The sequence below is a fragment of the Pinus tabuliformis genome, chromosome J (assembly GCF_031772625.1).
Source record: "Pinus tabuliformis cultivar Carrire ecotype Pingquan chromosome J, CPIR1, whole genome shotgun sequence".
NCBI classification, from domain to species: Eukaryota; Viridiplantae; Streptophyta; class Pinopsida; order Pinales; family Pinaceae; genus Pinus; species Pinus tabuliformis.
Window position 1 is genome coordinate 25,447,537 of NC_142295.1, and position 14,396 is coordinate 25,461,932.

A 14,396-nucleotide genomic window follows, 5' to 3' on the forward strand; every position below is an offset into this window, starting at 1 on the left:
ATTCAATTTGTTATATTAAGTTTTTTTTTTTTTTGTAAGTTGATAATTTTCTATTAATTCATGAAGATATTACATCGTGGTGAGCTTAATTTCCAACAAACTAGGGCCTCACCCCTACCAGATTTGTTGGCCATCAGATATAAACCGATAATAATTGTACAAAACTAAAATACCACATGTCAATGGCCTAATAAGCTCAAAACTGAGCAAAAAACAAAATATATCCAACTCACTTCATTATACATTAGCATTATTGGGATTCTGAGCAACGTTACCATCCTTGCCTCGGTGGTGAAAGCATCATGAACATGTGATTCCATATGAGCCATGCATCCTTCAAAGTTATCCATTTGGTCTCACAGTCTCTTTTGGTTGGGACAAAGAGAGTCTTGATGGTCAAGAATGTGCCATTGATTATGATGAATATCATTGAGAAAATTAATAACTTCATTCTTATTATTGTAGCGGTCTCGAGCCTGTTGCTCAACCGCTACTTGCACAAGGTGAATTTGGGCTTCTATGGAGTCGAAAGGGGGTGGTAAATCTACTCTCCCAGGTGAATTGTCAAGAGGTTGCTCCAACTCTCCTTCATCCACCAGTAGGCCCCCTTGAAGGTGGTCCCCATGGTCCCTTTGGCCCCCACCGTGTCGAGGTTTGCCTATCTTCCTATGTATGGATGCCTCTCAATTGCGGCTTCGCAGGACCACAAGAATGAACCCCCTAATTGCTAAACATGTTGATATTTTCACCCGTCCACACACCAGCGTAGAAACGGGATGGGAAACTGTCACCTCTCTCATGCTTTGTTGAGTAGTAGATAATGTCCCAAAAGCCCCCAAAAGACCCTCATGGATGTCACAATATGCTACAAACTCCTTCAGAAACAACCAAAGATTATAATTTTCACTATCCACCCTTCTAAAAGTGCACATTTAGCATAGAGGTGGACTGCAAGTGCATCCTTCACACAAATATATTGTCGAGCCTTGTCAATAAAATGCACATTCCAGCAAGACCCTCCCTTTGTGCCTTGGCTTTGGGGAGCTGCTACCAACACTACCACCCAACTCACATTCGTGTAGAGAGAAACATAAGACCCCCTCAGAGGAAAAACACCTTGAAAGGGAGAAGCACGTCCACCAAGACCTCTCACACTAAGAACTTATTGTGTATTCAAACAGGCTTAACTGACATATGAACCACACACCAGAGCATTTCACATAGAAGTTCCTATGGAATGTGCTAGAAAATGAATTATCTAAGACAACTCGTCAGTGGCTAGTCCAACACCTCCTCCACCGCATTTCCCGACCAGCCGATGAAGCTCCTCTTTGAGATTTCCTACATCACAGACTAGCCACACTGAGATAATCAAATCTAGGGATCAATTCAATCACAGGTCCCAAATTACCACCTGAGAAGCGATTGAAAGCCACACTTCACCATCCTCACGTCTCTGAAACAAAAATGAGGCCTCGCATCAACTAGTGAATAGGCTAAGCGCTCTAGAGAGGCCACCCGTAAATCTGGTTCAAACAATTCCTTCTGCAAACCCCATTTTCATCTCGTGAAGCCTGAAAATGCTTGTCATTACCAATGTCATGGGTATTATAACATATACACCCTCGAGAATGTTCTTCTGCAAGGTTTTAGGTTCCACTTGCCCAAAATGTCTCATTGCCATAATTGTCGTGTGGTGGCGGGGGGGTGGGGGGGGGAATTATTACCCTTGTCCTAGGTACTATCCATGTTCATCTCCCCAAGAGAGAATTGTGATTTCGTTTTTATTTTTAAAATTATAAACATTTTTTCCAATAAAAAAAATCATAATATTTATATCACATTAAAATAAATTTAAACAAGACTCATTCATATTCATAATCATATATTTCAAAACATATACATTGATAGTAGGGATAAATTATGATCCACTAAATGATAAAAATTAAAATAATGATTCATATTCGTAACCATTATATTTCATAACTTCATATTTAAATTTAATTAATAAACGCACACACACATATATAACCAAAGCTATTCATATCACATTAAAAAATTATAAAACATATGGAAAAGTTTTATTAAAATTAGATATAAGAATATTTTTCATAACTCGTTTTTACCATTAGGAGTAAGTCAAACGTTACCTGTCCTTGTTCATAATATATGAATGCACAATCGCCACAGGATCAAGATAGGATCCCGGTCGTCCGGGAAAGGCAAAATGGAAACAACGGTCTCTTCGAAATACTGAAAAGTTCGGAGAAACAAATCCATTGTTCTCCTGATGTGATGACATTTCGAGAGCTGAAGGTGAAGAGGCCTCTATTTGCTCGACCCGTTACTAGTCACTCGACCCGTTACCAGCTGTTAGAACTATAAGTTCGTTCCCTGGAAGTCAGAAGATGTGAAATTTATATAAATATAAATAATATTACTACTCATTAACATAAATTCATTCCAAATTTATTTGCTAGAAGAATAAAATCATTTTAAGTGCAAACATTTTCTCAAATTTTACACTTAAAAGGGGCTTGCATTTTAAAATATTTAATACATTTTGACACTTAAAAGTTCCAAATTAAAGATAAATCTATACTAATACTAATTTAATAAAATTAATTTATTATTTTTTTAAATTGTCAATATATATAAAATATTCAATAACATTAACATCAACCTATTTAACTATATAAACTTACATATACATTGTTCAAAAAACTTATTATTAATAACATTTAGATTAAAATTTAGATAAATACCACAACCAAAATTGAAATTTATATTCAAACTAAAACACAGTAGGCTTTTGAATTATAACTCGCTTACAATATTCAATACGCTTCTAATAAAAAATGAAATTACTCAAATCATGCTTATTGGTTTGAGATGTTGGGAAGATACAAATTATCTTACAAAATAATAATAACATTTAACTATTATGCTTATTGGTTTGAGATGTTGGGAAGATACAAATTATCTTACAAAATAATAATAACATTTAACTATTTTTGCCCCCAGGGCTTTGTGGTGAATGGGTGCACTTTTAAGGCACTCCTTGCGATAGGTCACTGGTTCAAATCCCCCGTGGGTGCTTAGGTAGTATTATAAATAAATAAATAAAAACATTTAACTATTTTTATATTACAAAATAATAAATAATTTTAAATTTAAATATTTCTATACTGTGTTGTTATATTTTTATAAATTTGGTGGAAGTACATTTTCATCAGGTCTAATATATTATTTTACAGAAATGGGGAATTGAACGGTGACTTAAGACCCTTTGGACTTATATTATGTTGCTATTAACTTATATTCTATTTGAATTTATGACCGGAGAATCCACAGTTGTAGAATTTATACACCAACGTTTCGAATCCCAAATGGGATCCATCATCAGGGAACAGAGAAAGATGATAAAAAGAAGAGCCAGATGAAGGAAATAAATACTCATGAGGGATGAAAGTTAAAGGAACAGCACCGGTCGGCCAGAGAGATTTATACTTAAACCTAATTTTAATTTTAATTTTAATTTAATATCATTCAATTAATATCTATAAAATAAAAACTTTAAACTAAAATCTAAATTAATATTAATATTAAAAACTAATATATATAATAATATTAATATCATAAAATATTAAAAACCTAAAATCTATAATGATAATGATATCTAAAACTAAAATATAAGTTAATATTGATAACATAAACCCTAATATATAACTTTAAAATTTTAATATAACTTTATATTTGTGAAATATGATTAATATATAACTTAATAATTGTATAACCTAAAATCTATATAATCTATATAATCTATATAACTTAAAATATATATAATAGAATTAAAATCAATAAAGCCTCATATCTATATTAGACTCTAAAACTAATATAAATATTAATCATAATACCTTATATATAACATAAAAAATTTTATATTAATATTAATATCTAAAAACTAATATATATATTAGAATTGATATTATAAATCCTAATAACTATATAAAATTAATATAATATTAATATTTATATAATCTAACATCTATATAATATTAATATAATATTAATATTTATATAACTTAAGTCAAAATAACTTAATGCTTTTTATAAAACTTGAGCCCTATATAACTAAAAAATTTTAACCTGAAAACTATATCACTTAATGTATATAATAGTATTAATAAAACCTAATATCTATAACAATAAATTAATATTAAGTTATAATAGTATTAATAAAACCTAATATCTATAACAATAAATTAATATTAATATAACCTAAGATTTAAATTCATTCTATATTAAATTTTAATTAAACTCTATATTTAAATTCTGAACTATATTAAAACATACATTAATGTCTAAAGAATCCATGCTTGTAGTTATTTAATAATTAGAGCTTTTATGGAATATAAATAACTTAATGTCAAACTTAATATTAAAATCAAAACTATGTTAATATCAATACTAATATGTAAACTTATGTTAATATCTATATTAATAACTATCTTACCTGATCGACAACTTACCTGGGGCCGGGCTGACGTTTCTTGATTTCACTGATGAGGGGAAGCCAGCTTCCGCTAATCTCCAAACCGCTGTCTCTGTTCAGATTACAAGGATGCTTCAAGATCTCGAGGGCTTCTCTGATTTTCCGTTTCTGATGCTGCTCTTCTCTCGCGATAATTGATGCGTTTTCTAAGCAGATGTGGTGTTTAGTCTTCGAGGAGTGCTCTGCCAAGGCCGAGGTACGTGATCTTCCATTCCTGATGTCAGCGCCATGTTCTTTCAGTCTTGTCTGGAGGGAGCGACCAGTTTCACCTATGTAGCTTTTCCCACACGAACAGTCTATTTTATAGACTCCTTTAAGTTGCTGCTTGTCAATGTCATCCTTAACAGATTTTAAACTTTGTCTGATGGTACCAGGAGCTGAGAATTGAGTTAGAATGTTTTTCTTTCTTAGGATCTTTGCCATTTTATCTGTGACCCCATGGATGTAAGGTAGAAAAACCTTACCACCATGAGGTTGATCCTCCTCTTTAGGTTTGGGAGATGACAACCTCTTTTCAGCTTTCTTTATGGCATTTTTAATTTCATGATCCTTGTAGCCTATATTCTTGAAAGTTGAAACTAAATGCCTTTTCTCTTCATTTATATGTTCTGAGTCAGAAACTCGGAGGGCTATTAACTTTCAATTCTTCTTAGTCTTTTAAAACTCTTGATGTATTTTTTATGCCCTTTTTTTTTAATTAAAAAAAATTCTTATCACAAAAAAATAAAAAAAATATTATATTGGCCCATTTTTCTTTTAGTTTTTTATATTAATTAAAAACTTATTAATTTAAATAAGTTCAATGATTGAAAACATGTGTTTCCTTCTTAAAAATCACAATAATTCAAACCCTAACATACATGAAATCTATCCACGTTAAATAAATAATATTAATCTATACATGTTGAATAAATAATATTAATCTCTTTATAGTGAGGACCCATATGGGAGTGTCTCTAAAACTCTTAATCCTTGCCAAGTTTTTGTTAACATGTACATGTTAGAATAAATAGTGTGAGACCTCCCATATGGGGTGTCTCAGAACCTCCTAACACTTGTCTAGTTTTCTTGCTAAATCCTTGTTAATATTGGCTTGTCAAAGGTGGAGGGCAAAGGTTCTTATTGCTCAATTAAGAACCAACTCGCGTCAACTTTGGTGTGAAACACAACGATGGAAAAGGCCTAAAGAAGCTTAGGAAGAATGGGTGTGTACATTTTGCACATTTGGGGTAGTGGAATGGGAAAAACATTTCATTTTGGAATGTGATGCATTCAAAGGCATCAAGAGAAAGTTATGGGAATATGCTAGCCTCTGTTTTTTGACATTGTCTTTTCAATGAGGGGATTGTTGGAAAGTTGGGCCAGCTCATCATCAATTTGAACAAGAAAATGATTGAATTGCAAAAGAGGAAAATAGTCCCATAGACTATTTTTAGTCTCGTGGACATTAAAATATCATTTCATTTCATTATCAATATTGATTACATAATAGTGAAAAAATTTACCATTTTAAAAATGTGAAATTAGAAATATCAATTATGTTTGGAAAATTGACTTACGAAAGAAATATTAACTATGTTTGGAAAATTGACTTACGAAAGAAATATTAACTATGTTTGGAAAATTGACTTATCAAACCATCGATTATGTTTAATCAAAATTTACATGAAAAGAAGACACAAGAATGACCCGATGAAACACTGACATATTTTGAACTTTATTTCAAAGTTCACTTACTCTCACAGCGGGGAAGACCTATCATAACTCAGTTGTCAAACCAGCGGAGAACAATCATCTCTCGCTATAATCTGCTAATGCAGGCAGACACATCACCCTTATTCAAGAAAAATGGGGCAGACTTTCACTCCTGCCAAATGCCTCTGAGTTTTCCTTACATCAAAAGAACTCTTAGCCAAGCAAAAACAGCAGTGAAGACAAACATCTTATGTTTCCTTAAACCAACGCTTAGCCAAACAAAAACAACAACCAAGACAACCATCTTCTAACTTTATTACAACAACATACTATCTTATTCCAAAAATTAAACCCAAATAAAAAATTCCAAAAATTAAACTAAGATAAAAAAAATTAAATCCAAAAAAATTAAACCCACGTAGAGAAGATTACAGAGAGTGCTCCTCAACCCACTTATTACCCAGTAAATGTGTAGTTGGTTAATGATGGAGGAGCAGGTCTCGCGGGATTCTCCCGAGAGAATCTTTTGTCCAAAACAACTACCCCGCGGAGAAATTTGAGCCGTTCGCTGCAAACAGATCGAGGGCTAAAATTTAATCTAGGGATGAAACTCTCATTCCGTTGATTTGGGGGCCACAGATCCGATGGCCGGTAGCCCATCGACTGCTTAACCACGCTGCTGCAGTGAATTTCCGGCGACGGGAAAAGGAATGGCAGGTGTGGACTGTTGCCCCGGCATCAATCTTGGTCTGTATGTTGGGCAGTGGACTTTGAATGCTGAATTATATATATATATTCGCATTCTGTAAATGTGTCCAGATTGAATATTCATATAGTCCGGTCCGCATCCATGTTGTCTAAATTCATTAATATATACATTCCATCTTTACCGTCGCAGGATTTCTTGTGAGAACTGATTCCAACTTTACATAGTCTGGGTCGAACATCTGTCCTAAATCTGTTTTGCCTTTGATTGCAGATGGGAAACCGGACAAGGAGAAGACGATGGGAAGTCTGCAGGGGTCAATTTCTACCAGAGGAGTCCTTCATGAGCTGGGAAAATTATTCAAATGCTATGGGGCAGGTAGGGAGTAGATTTCGGGACAGAGTGTTTGCAAGGTCTTCGGCTGAGGTGGAAATGACCGAGGTTCGGGCTCGGAGTGGGCATGACATGAAGAAGAATCTAAATTGGTGGGATTTGATTTGGTTCGGAATGGGCGCTGTAATGGGTGCTGGGATTTTTGTTCTAACAGGCTTTGAAGCCAGATATGAAGCAGGGCCTGCAGTATTATTGTCCTATATCATTTCGGGAATCTCTGCTATGCTTTCTGTGTTCTGCTACACTGAATTTGCTGTGGAAATCCCAATAGCAGGCAAGAAGCTTTTCAAATCTTTTATTTTCTGATTCCTGCAAGTTTTTGTAATTTGAGTCCGAATAACCTTTATTTCGTCACTTATGGCATAATATAAACATATACTTCTATTGATAAGGCAAGAGAATCATACACAGGGAATTGAATTGAAGGAATGGATCCATGTCTAGTAAACTCATTGAAATATACTAACTCACCTAATTCTACTACTAATATTTTTTCAGACTGAAAAAGCATAATAGTATTATATTGAGGCAATATAATGAAGACAAAATTACATAAAAAACTTATTAAAGCTGAAGTGTCTCAGAAACTAAAGAAAAACAAAACTGGATACTATATGCATCCTGTAAGAAAGCATAATAGTATTATATTGAGACAATATAATGAAGACAAAATTACATCAAAAACTTATTAAAGCTAAAGTGTCTCAGAAACTAAAGAAAAACAAAACTGGATACTATATGCATCCTGTAAGAAATCTCTGGAGCTGACACACAATATACCAAACAGAGGAATTCTATTACTAATATATCTATATACTAATACACCTAATCTAATGAGATTCAAATTAAGTACCCACTTGCACAGGGTTATTGAATTCAAATTAAGTACCTACTTGTCCAGCTGCATTGGTAACAACCGACTGAACTTACCCCTCAAGGTGGGTTGTGCCTAGAAGGTCCAGTAGTCATTCACCCTCTGTATTAAATACGATGGAAATCTTTTTTCTTATAATTGAATATCTGACCTTGAAAGAAATATGAAAATGAGTTAAGGTCGTTATTCTTTGAATTTCTTAAACTGCTCAGCCAGCCTGGTTAACGTCATTAAAATTATTCATTTCATAAACATCAAATTTTTTTAAGACTGTTGTTCGTCTTGTGCTTATCATGCTTGACATTTTTTGCTACTCGCCTTGCCGCCCCTTTATTTTTTTCAGGTAGACAAATATGAAATTCTTCCTGTGCTTACAGATTACTATATCTTCATATTCATCATTTTCATAAGATGTTTTAGCGATAATGGATTTTATTAATTTCTTGGGTGCCCCAAAATTTCATCTGACCATACTGTGTTCCTGGTTATATGGCGGAATTATATATATGGAGGAATTATATACATAGCGTTCCTTGCTTTCGATCCCTGTTATGATAATTTTGTTTTTTGTTTTGTTTATTTCCCTCTTTTCATACATGAGGTTTCCAGAGCAGTAATGAGGTGGGTATCTTGTTCTAATGAGGTGGGATCAATTATTCATTTATTTGGATGATATATTAATTTATTTGGATGATATATTAATGAGGTGGGCATCAATTATTCATTTATTTGGATGATATATTAATGAGGTGGGTATTTTGTTGAATGTGCAGGTATAGTAGGTTGGTTAATGACCTATATTCACAGAAAATTGATTTTCAGCTTAATCCTCCCTGACATAGTTCTGGTAGTTGGTTTTGAGTTTGATCTCCATGATATAGGTGCTTTGCCAAATATTTAGTTTGGGATTTTTTTTAAGTTTGGAAAGATTACATTTTTATTATGTTTAATATATCACCCCATCAGAGCAGGGAATTGAATCGGGAACTTCATATCAAGAATGTCTTAACAGCACACCCAATTACCGTCTATTCAAAACCCATAAACTTAATTCGGAGATTTTAATAAATAAAGAACCATATATATATAAACTTAAACTGGTCTTTGAGTAAAAATTATAACATTTTTTTTTTGAATTCACTAAAAGTATCCATCTCACCTACTTTTTTAACATGCCTGCTGATTGACAGAGTTAAACTTGCTGCATATGTTGATGAAGTACATAGTTTGTCGTCTCAACCATATACTCATTATGGCCAAAAAAGTAACCACCCTAATATTATCAGTGTTTTAACATGCCTATGTGGTTGACAGTGTTGACTTGCAACATATGTTGTGAAAGCCTTGTGAAGTACCTAGTGTGTCATTTCACCCAATAATGTTCTACGATGATTGTGAAGAAAGTAACCATCCTAATAAACATTATTGCAAAGAAAGTAACCATGCTAATACTGGTCTAGGATGATTGTACATTCTTGAAGTATTTGTGAAAGAGATCTAATATTGTAATATCTCACGATTAATTTACTCCAAATTTATATATTCATGTTTGTGTGTCCATGAGTCTATCTAATGTAGGACTACCATATGATGTACGTTAGTTTCTTGGCACTGTTGCTTCTGTAGTAGGAAAAGTAATTTATATGTTGCAGTCTGTTTCAACCATATGTGTAATCCTCACTAGTGTAGAAGTATCAGTAAGGATTTTGTTACATATCATCTTAAATATCTAATATTCCTTCAATTATTTACTTATGTTGATTGTGTAGGTGGGTCGTTTGCCTATCTCAGAGTGGAATTGGGAGACTTCGTGGCGTTCGTAGGGGCAGGCAACATCCTATTAGATAACCTCATTGGTGGAGCAGCAGTTGCAAGGTCATGGACATCCTACTTCGCCACACTCTGTAATCGCCAATCTAATGCTTTTCGCATTCATACAAACTTAGCTGAAAATTACAATGAATTAGACCCAATAGCAGTTGCCATCCTCTTCATAACATGCATTCTCGCCATAAGGAGCACGAAAGTTACATCCAGAATAAACTCCATCGCCTCTGTAATTCATGTTGCCGTACTTTTGTTCATCATTATTGCCGGGCTAACGCATGCAAAAACATCAAACTACTCAGATTTTATGCCTTATGGAGTGAATGGCATTTTCACATCAGCAGCAGTTCTCTTTTTTGCATATGCTGGCTTCGATGCAGTTGCAACGATGGCAGAAGAGACTAAAAATCCAGCAAAGGACATTCCTATTGGACTGGTTGCATCCATGGTGATCATCATAATTGTATACTGTCTCATGGCTCTGACATTATGCCTGATGCAAAGCTACAAAACCATTGATCCTGATGCTGCATATAGTGTTGTTTTTGAAAAGGTAGGAATGGATTGGGCTAAGTACATAGTAGCCTTAGGAGCCCTTGAGGGCATGACCACTGTCCTAATGGTGGGTGTTGTAGGGCAAGCTCGGTACCTGACCCACATTGCGAGGACACACATGATCCCACCATGGTTTGCATTGGTGAACGAAAAAACAGGAACTCCAATCAATGCAACTGTCATAATGGTCACAGCCACATCAGTTATAGCATTTTTCACAAGCCTAGATGTCCTCTCCAACCTGCTATCCATCAGCACGTTGTTCATATTCAGTCTAGTAGCCATAGCACTACTTGTGAGGAGATACTACGTTGCGGGCGAAACAAGCACTAAAAATCAGCAAAGGCTGATCATTTTTCTGGCTATAATCATTGGATCCTCGGTTGCCACTGCTGTATACAGGGCTGTGAGTGATGGGTGGATTGGTTATTTAATAACAGTTCCTATACTGTTTCTAGGTACATTAGGATTAAAGCTGTTTGTTCCGCTGGCTAGAACGCCGAAACTCTGGGGGGTGCCATTGGTGCCTTGGACACCAGTTCTATCCATTGCCATAAACATTTTCCTTTTGGGTTCCTTGGATAAGGCTTCCTTCATCAGGTTTGCTGTTTGGACTGCCATAATTCTATTGTATTACATCTTCATGGGACTGCATGCATCATATGACACCGCCAAAGCTGCTGACGCAGAGAGGATGGGATTGATTGATAATATGAATTGAGTCCCTGCAGTGGAAGGAGGCAACTGAGCTCCACAATGTCACAATGGCATCTATGGTAGCTTGTAAACAGATAACTTTCGAGATTTTATTTATATTATAGAAATATATAAAGCTTTTAAATCGAATTTGTTCAGTGAAGTTTACATGTAATGGCCCCTTGAGGCAGATATATATAAGTTTCAGGGCAATGCTCGGGGAGTATATCAATGTTTCTGCCGACACCTTTGAAATTGAGGAATATGTAAATGCCGTTAGTATTGTGAGAAACTAGTAATGCTAAAAATGCTCTGGTGCATTACGCTATGAATACAGTCCTTTCCAAGGATATCTATCACTACTCTAGAGCATACCTCATCCAAGCAGATGCGTTGGGCCCTCTTTAGGTGTGATGTGTTTCTTACCAAAAGTGAAATCTCTCGGTTTTAATTCACCCAGCCTACACCTCACTTGGTTAATGTTTTAATTAAGTTATATTTCTTATGAAAAGTGAAACCTCTCGGACTACACCTCATTTGGGTAATGTATTAATTAAGTTCTAAGTTCTCACTTTGCTAATGTATTAATTAAGTTATATATCACCTGAAACTTTTTTCTTCTTAATCCAAAATCCAATTCACAAATCACAATATGATCACTCATCACATTACAATTATTGTGTAAGTCTTGTCATCAACATATGCACATTCAACAATAAAATCAAACCAAACACAATAATATAGTGCAATCTTTTCCATCAAGGGGTTGCTTGCGGCCTCACACCCCACCAATGTTTTATATATACAAATTGTATACAAAATACAACAATGCGACAACCTCACCTGGTCGGGTCACACCTGCACCTTGGCTACAACAATAATCCCCCTCCTGAGTCTCATGGGTTAACAATCAATCCTCAACACTTCACCAAAAAATTGGGCCACCCATTGGGTTGAAACCCTCAGCGTCTCCCTTTGGCCGAACCATTGGTTTACTCCACAAAACACTCCACCGAACTATTCGAGACTTGGTCCAAACCCCAAATCCAACCTTCGTGGCAGGTTGGGTAACTCTCAGATGATTCTAGATTAATTCTCTACAATTCTGGATCATGGGGCCACTCTCTCTCTCCAAGGGTCTATGTGGATGAGCCAATCTCTTCCTTGGCTTGTATATACCAAGGCACTTCTCCTCCTTGGCCACTCTCTATAGTCTCCTTCGTTGAACAAACAAGCATCCTCGTCCCCTCTACATGTCTCTGCTCTTGGTGTCTCCCCCTGAACTCTATTTGTCTAAGGATGCTAAGATTTGTATATGTTGCAAAATAATAGACTCCACATGATCTATCCTAGAATGTACTGCAACAATTCCATTCGACTAATAATCTACTATGTCCCGTTTAGAAGTGACCTACCTCGTAGATCTTACTCCCAAAAATTGCAACACTCCTACTAACGGTTTCTTTGCCTACTCCAAAGCAGTCAACTTCTACATTAATGGAAATTTCTTTCCCAAATGTTCCTTCAAGCATATCCAACATGAAAGCAACTTCTTCTCTCTCATTGTATCTATTTGGTTTGCCTCACTTTCCTTAGAAGTCTTGGTCTTCTCCTCCTTCTTCTTTCCCTTTTCACCATGCTCTTCGTCATTGTCTTTACTTCCAAACTTTCCCTCACTTCAGAATTCCAAAAGTCTCTCTGTTACAATGATAGTTGCTACGAGAGTCTACACATTTTGTCATCTCAACTCACTCTGTGCCATTGGCTACAATCCATTAATGAAATGATACAATTGATCTTCATCAAACATGTTTGATCTCCAAAATAAGGCCTGGCAACTCTTTGATATATGTTTAAATCCTCCTTGTGCTTAAATACCATTTAAAGGTGATTTCTGGAAATTAATGCTTGGTTGCCCAGACCAAACTACACATACAAATTTTTCCTCATCTCTACCCATGTAGTGATGTTCTTTGTGATGAGCATTGCTATCCAATCTTTTACTTGAGGCCAGGCTCCACCACAACTTGGTTGTCCCTATCAAAAAAATAGTTGCAACATTTACCTTGGCCTCACAGAACTACTGCTCATATGATCTGAGAACTATTCCGCATCCTAAGAGAAGTTCCCAAGCACCTTGACAGTCCTTGCCCCATCAAATGGCTTCAATTCCTTAATCTTCACTTTCATCAATCTCTTGGATGTTCTTTTTCCAACAGATCTGCTCAATACTCAATCTAGTCGACTTGATTATGGGTCAAGTTAACGAGAAACGTCACCTCACTCTCCAAGTGTAACAGCCCTACTGAAAATTCCATGTAATAAAAGTTAATAAAGGCAAAAATAATAACCATGATTGATGGGACACTTATTCCAAGCTGAATGTTGGGCAAGACATCCTAGTGTGGGTGTTCATTGCTTATTAATGGCTAAGGAAATTGGCAAAGGCAATGGCTAAGGCTTTGGAAAGGAAAAATGGCATTTTTGGCACATTTATTTATGAAAATAATGGAAATTAAGAGAAAAGGGAGGTGAAAGGTCACAGGTTGCATGTGAGGAGGAAATTGAAGGAAAATAATGGAAAATAAAGAAAAATTTAGGCCTCATTCATAAAAAGGCTTTTGAGGATCAGTTGGTCCTTTTGTCAATTCAATTTTGGAGCTCTCTTATTATTCTCTCTCTCTCTCATACTCTTGGATACTTAGAGTTTTCTTGGAGCACTCTTGGAGGGTGTAGCATGCTTGGATTTTTGGAGCAAGAAGGCAAAGGAAGAGTAGGAAAGCATAAGAGGACATCAGGATCATCAACTACAATAGGATTTTCTTGCAAGTCCCGATTTTCAGGTATGGTTTCCTCACTAGTTTTGGCATGCATGGCATATGCGTGTGGATTATTTGTCATGATCTGTCACTGGCATGGAGGATTGCCTGGATTGACAGTAGATTGCCTAGCCTTGTCATTTCCTAGATAGCCAAGGAGATTGTGGGTTTATTTTAGTGTTTCATTTTGGTTGCTTCTCATGTTTCCTTAGCTTGGGTTGAGTTATTAGTCTTGGTTGGACAAACGCTCTGGAGCCCTGGAAGGCTTCGATGGAG

At 35.4% G+C, this 14,396-nt stretch overlaps 1 protein-coding gene across 1 annotated transcript; it reads left to right on the forward strand.

Moving 5' to 3' along the window:
* Positions 1 to 6,982: 6,982 nt before the first annotated feature.
* On the forward strand, positions 6,983 to 11,342 carry LOC149225247 (cationic amino acid transporter 1-like). The gene is made up of 3 exons (XM_089377015.1): positions 6,983 to 6,997; positions 7,230 to 7,623; positions 9,993 to 11,342. Exons 2-3 carry the CDS (start codon positions 7,230 to 7,232, stop codon positions 11,324 to 11,326), a joined length of 1,728 nt encoding a protein of 575 aa, XP_089233141.1. The 5' UTR covers positions 6,983 to 6,997; the 3' UTR covers positions 11,327 to 11,342.
* Positions 11,343 to 14,396: the final 3,054 nt, after the last annotated feature.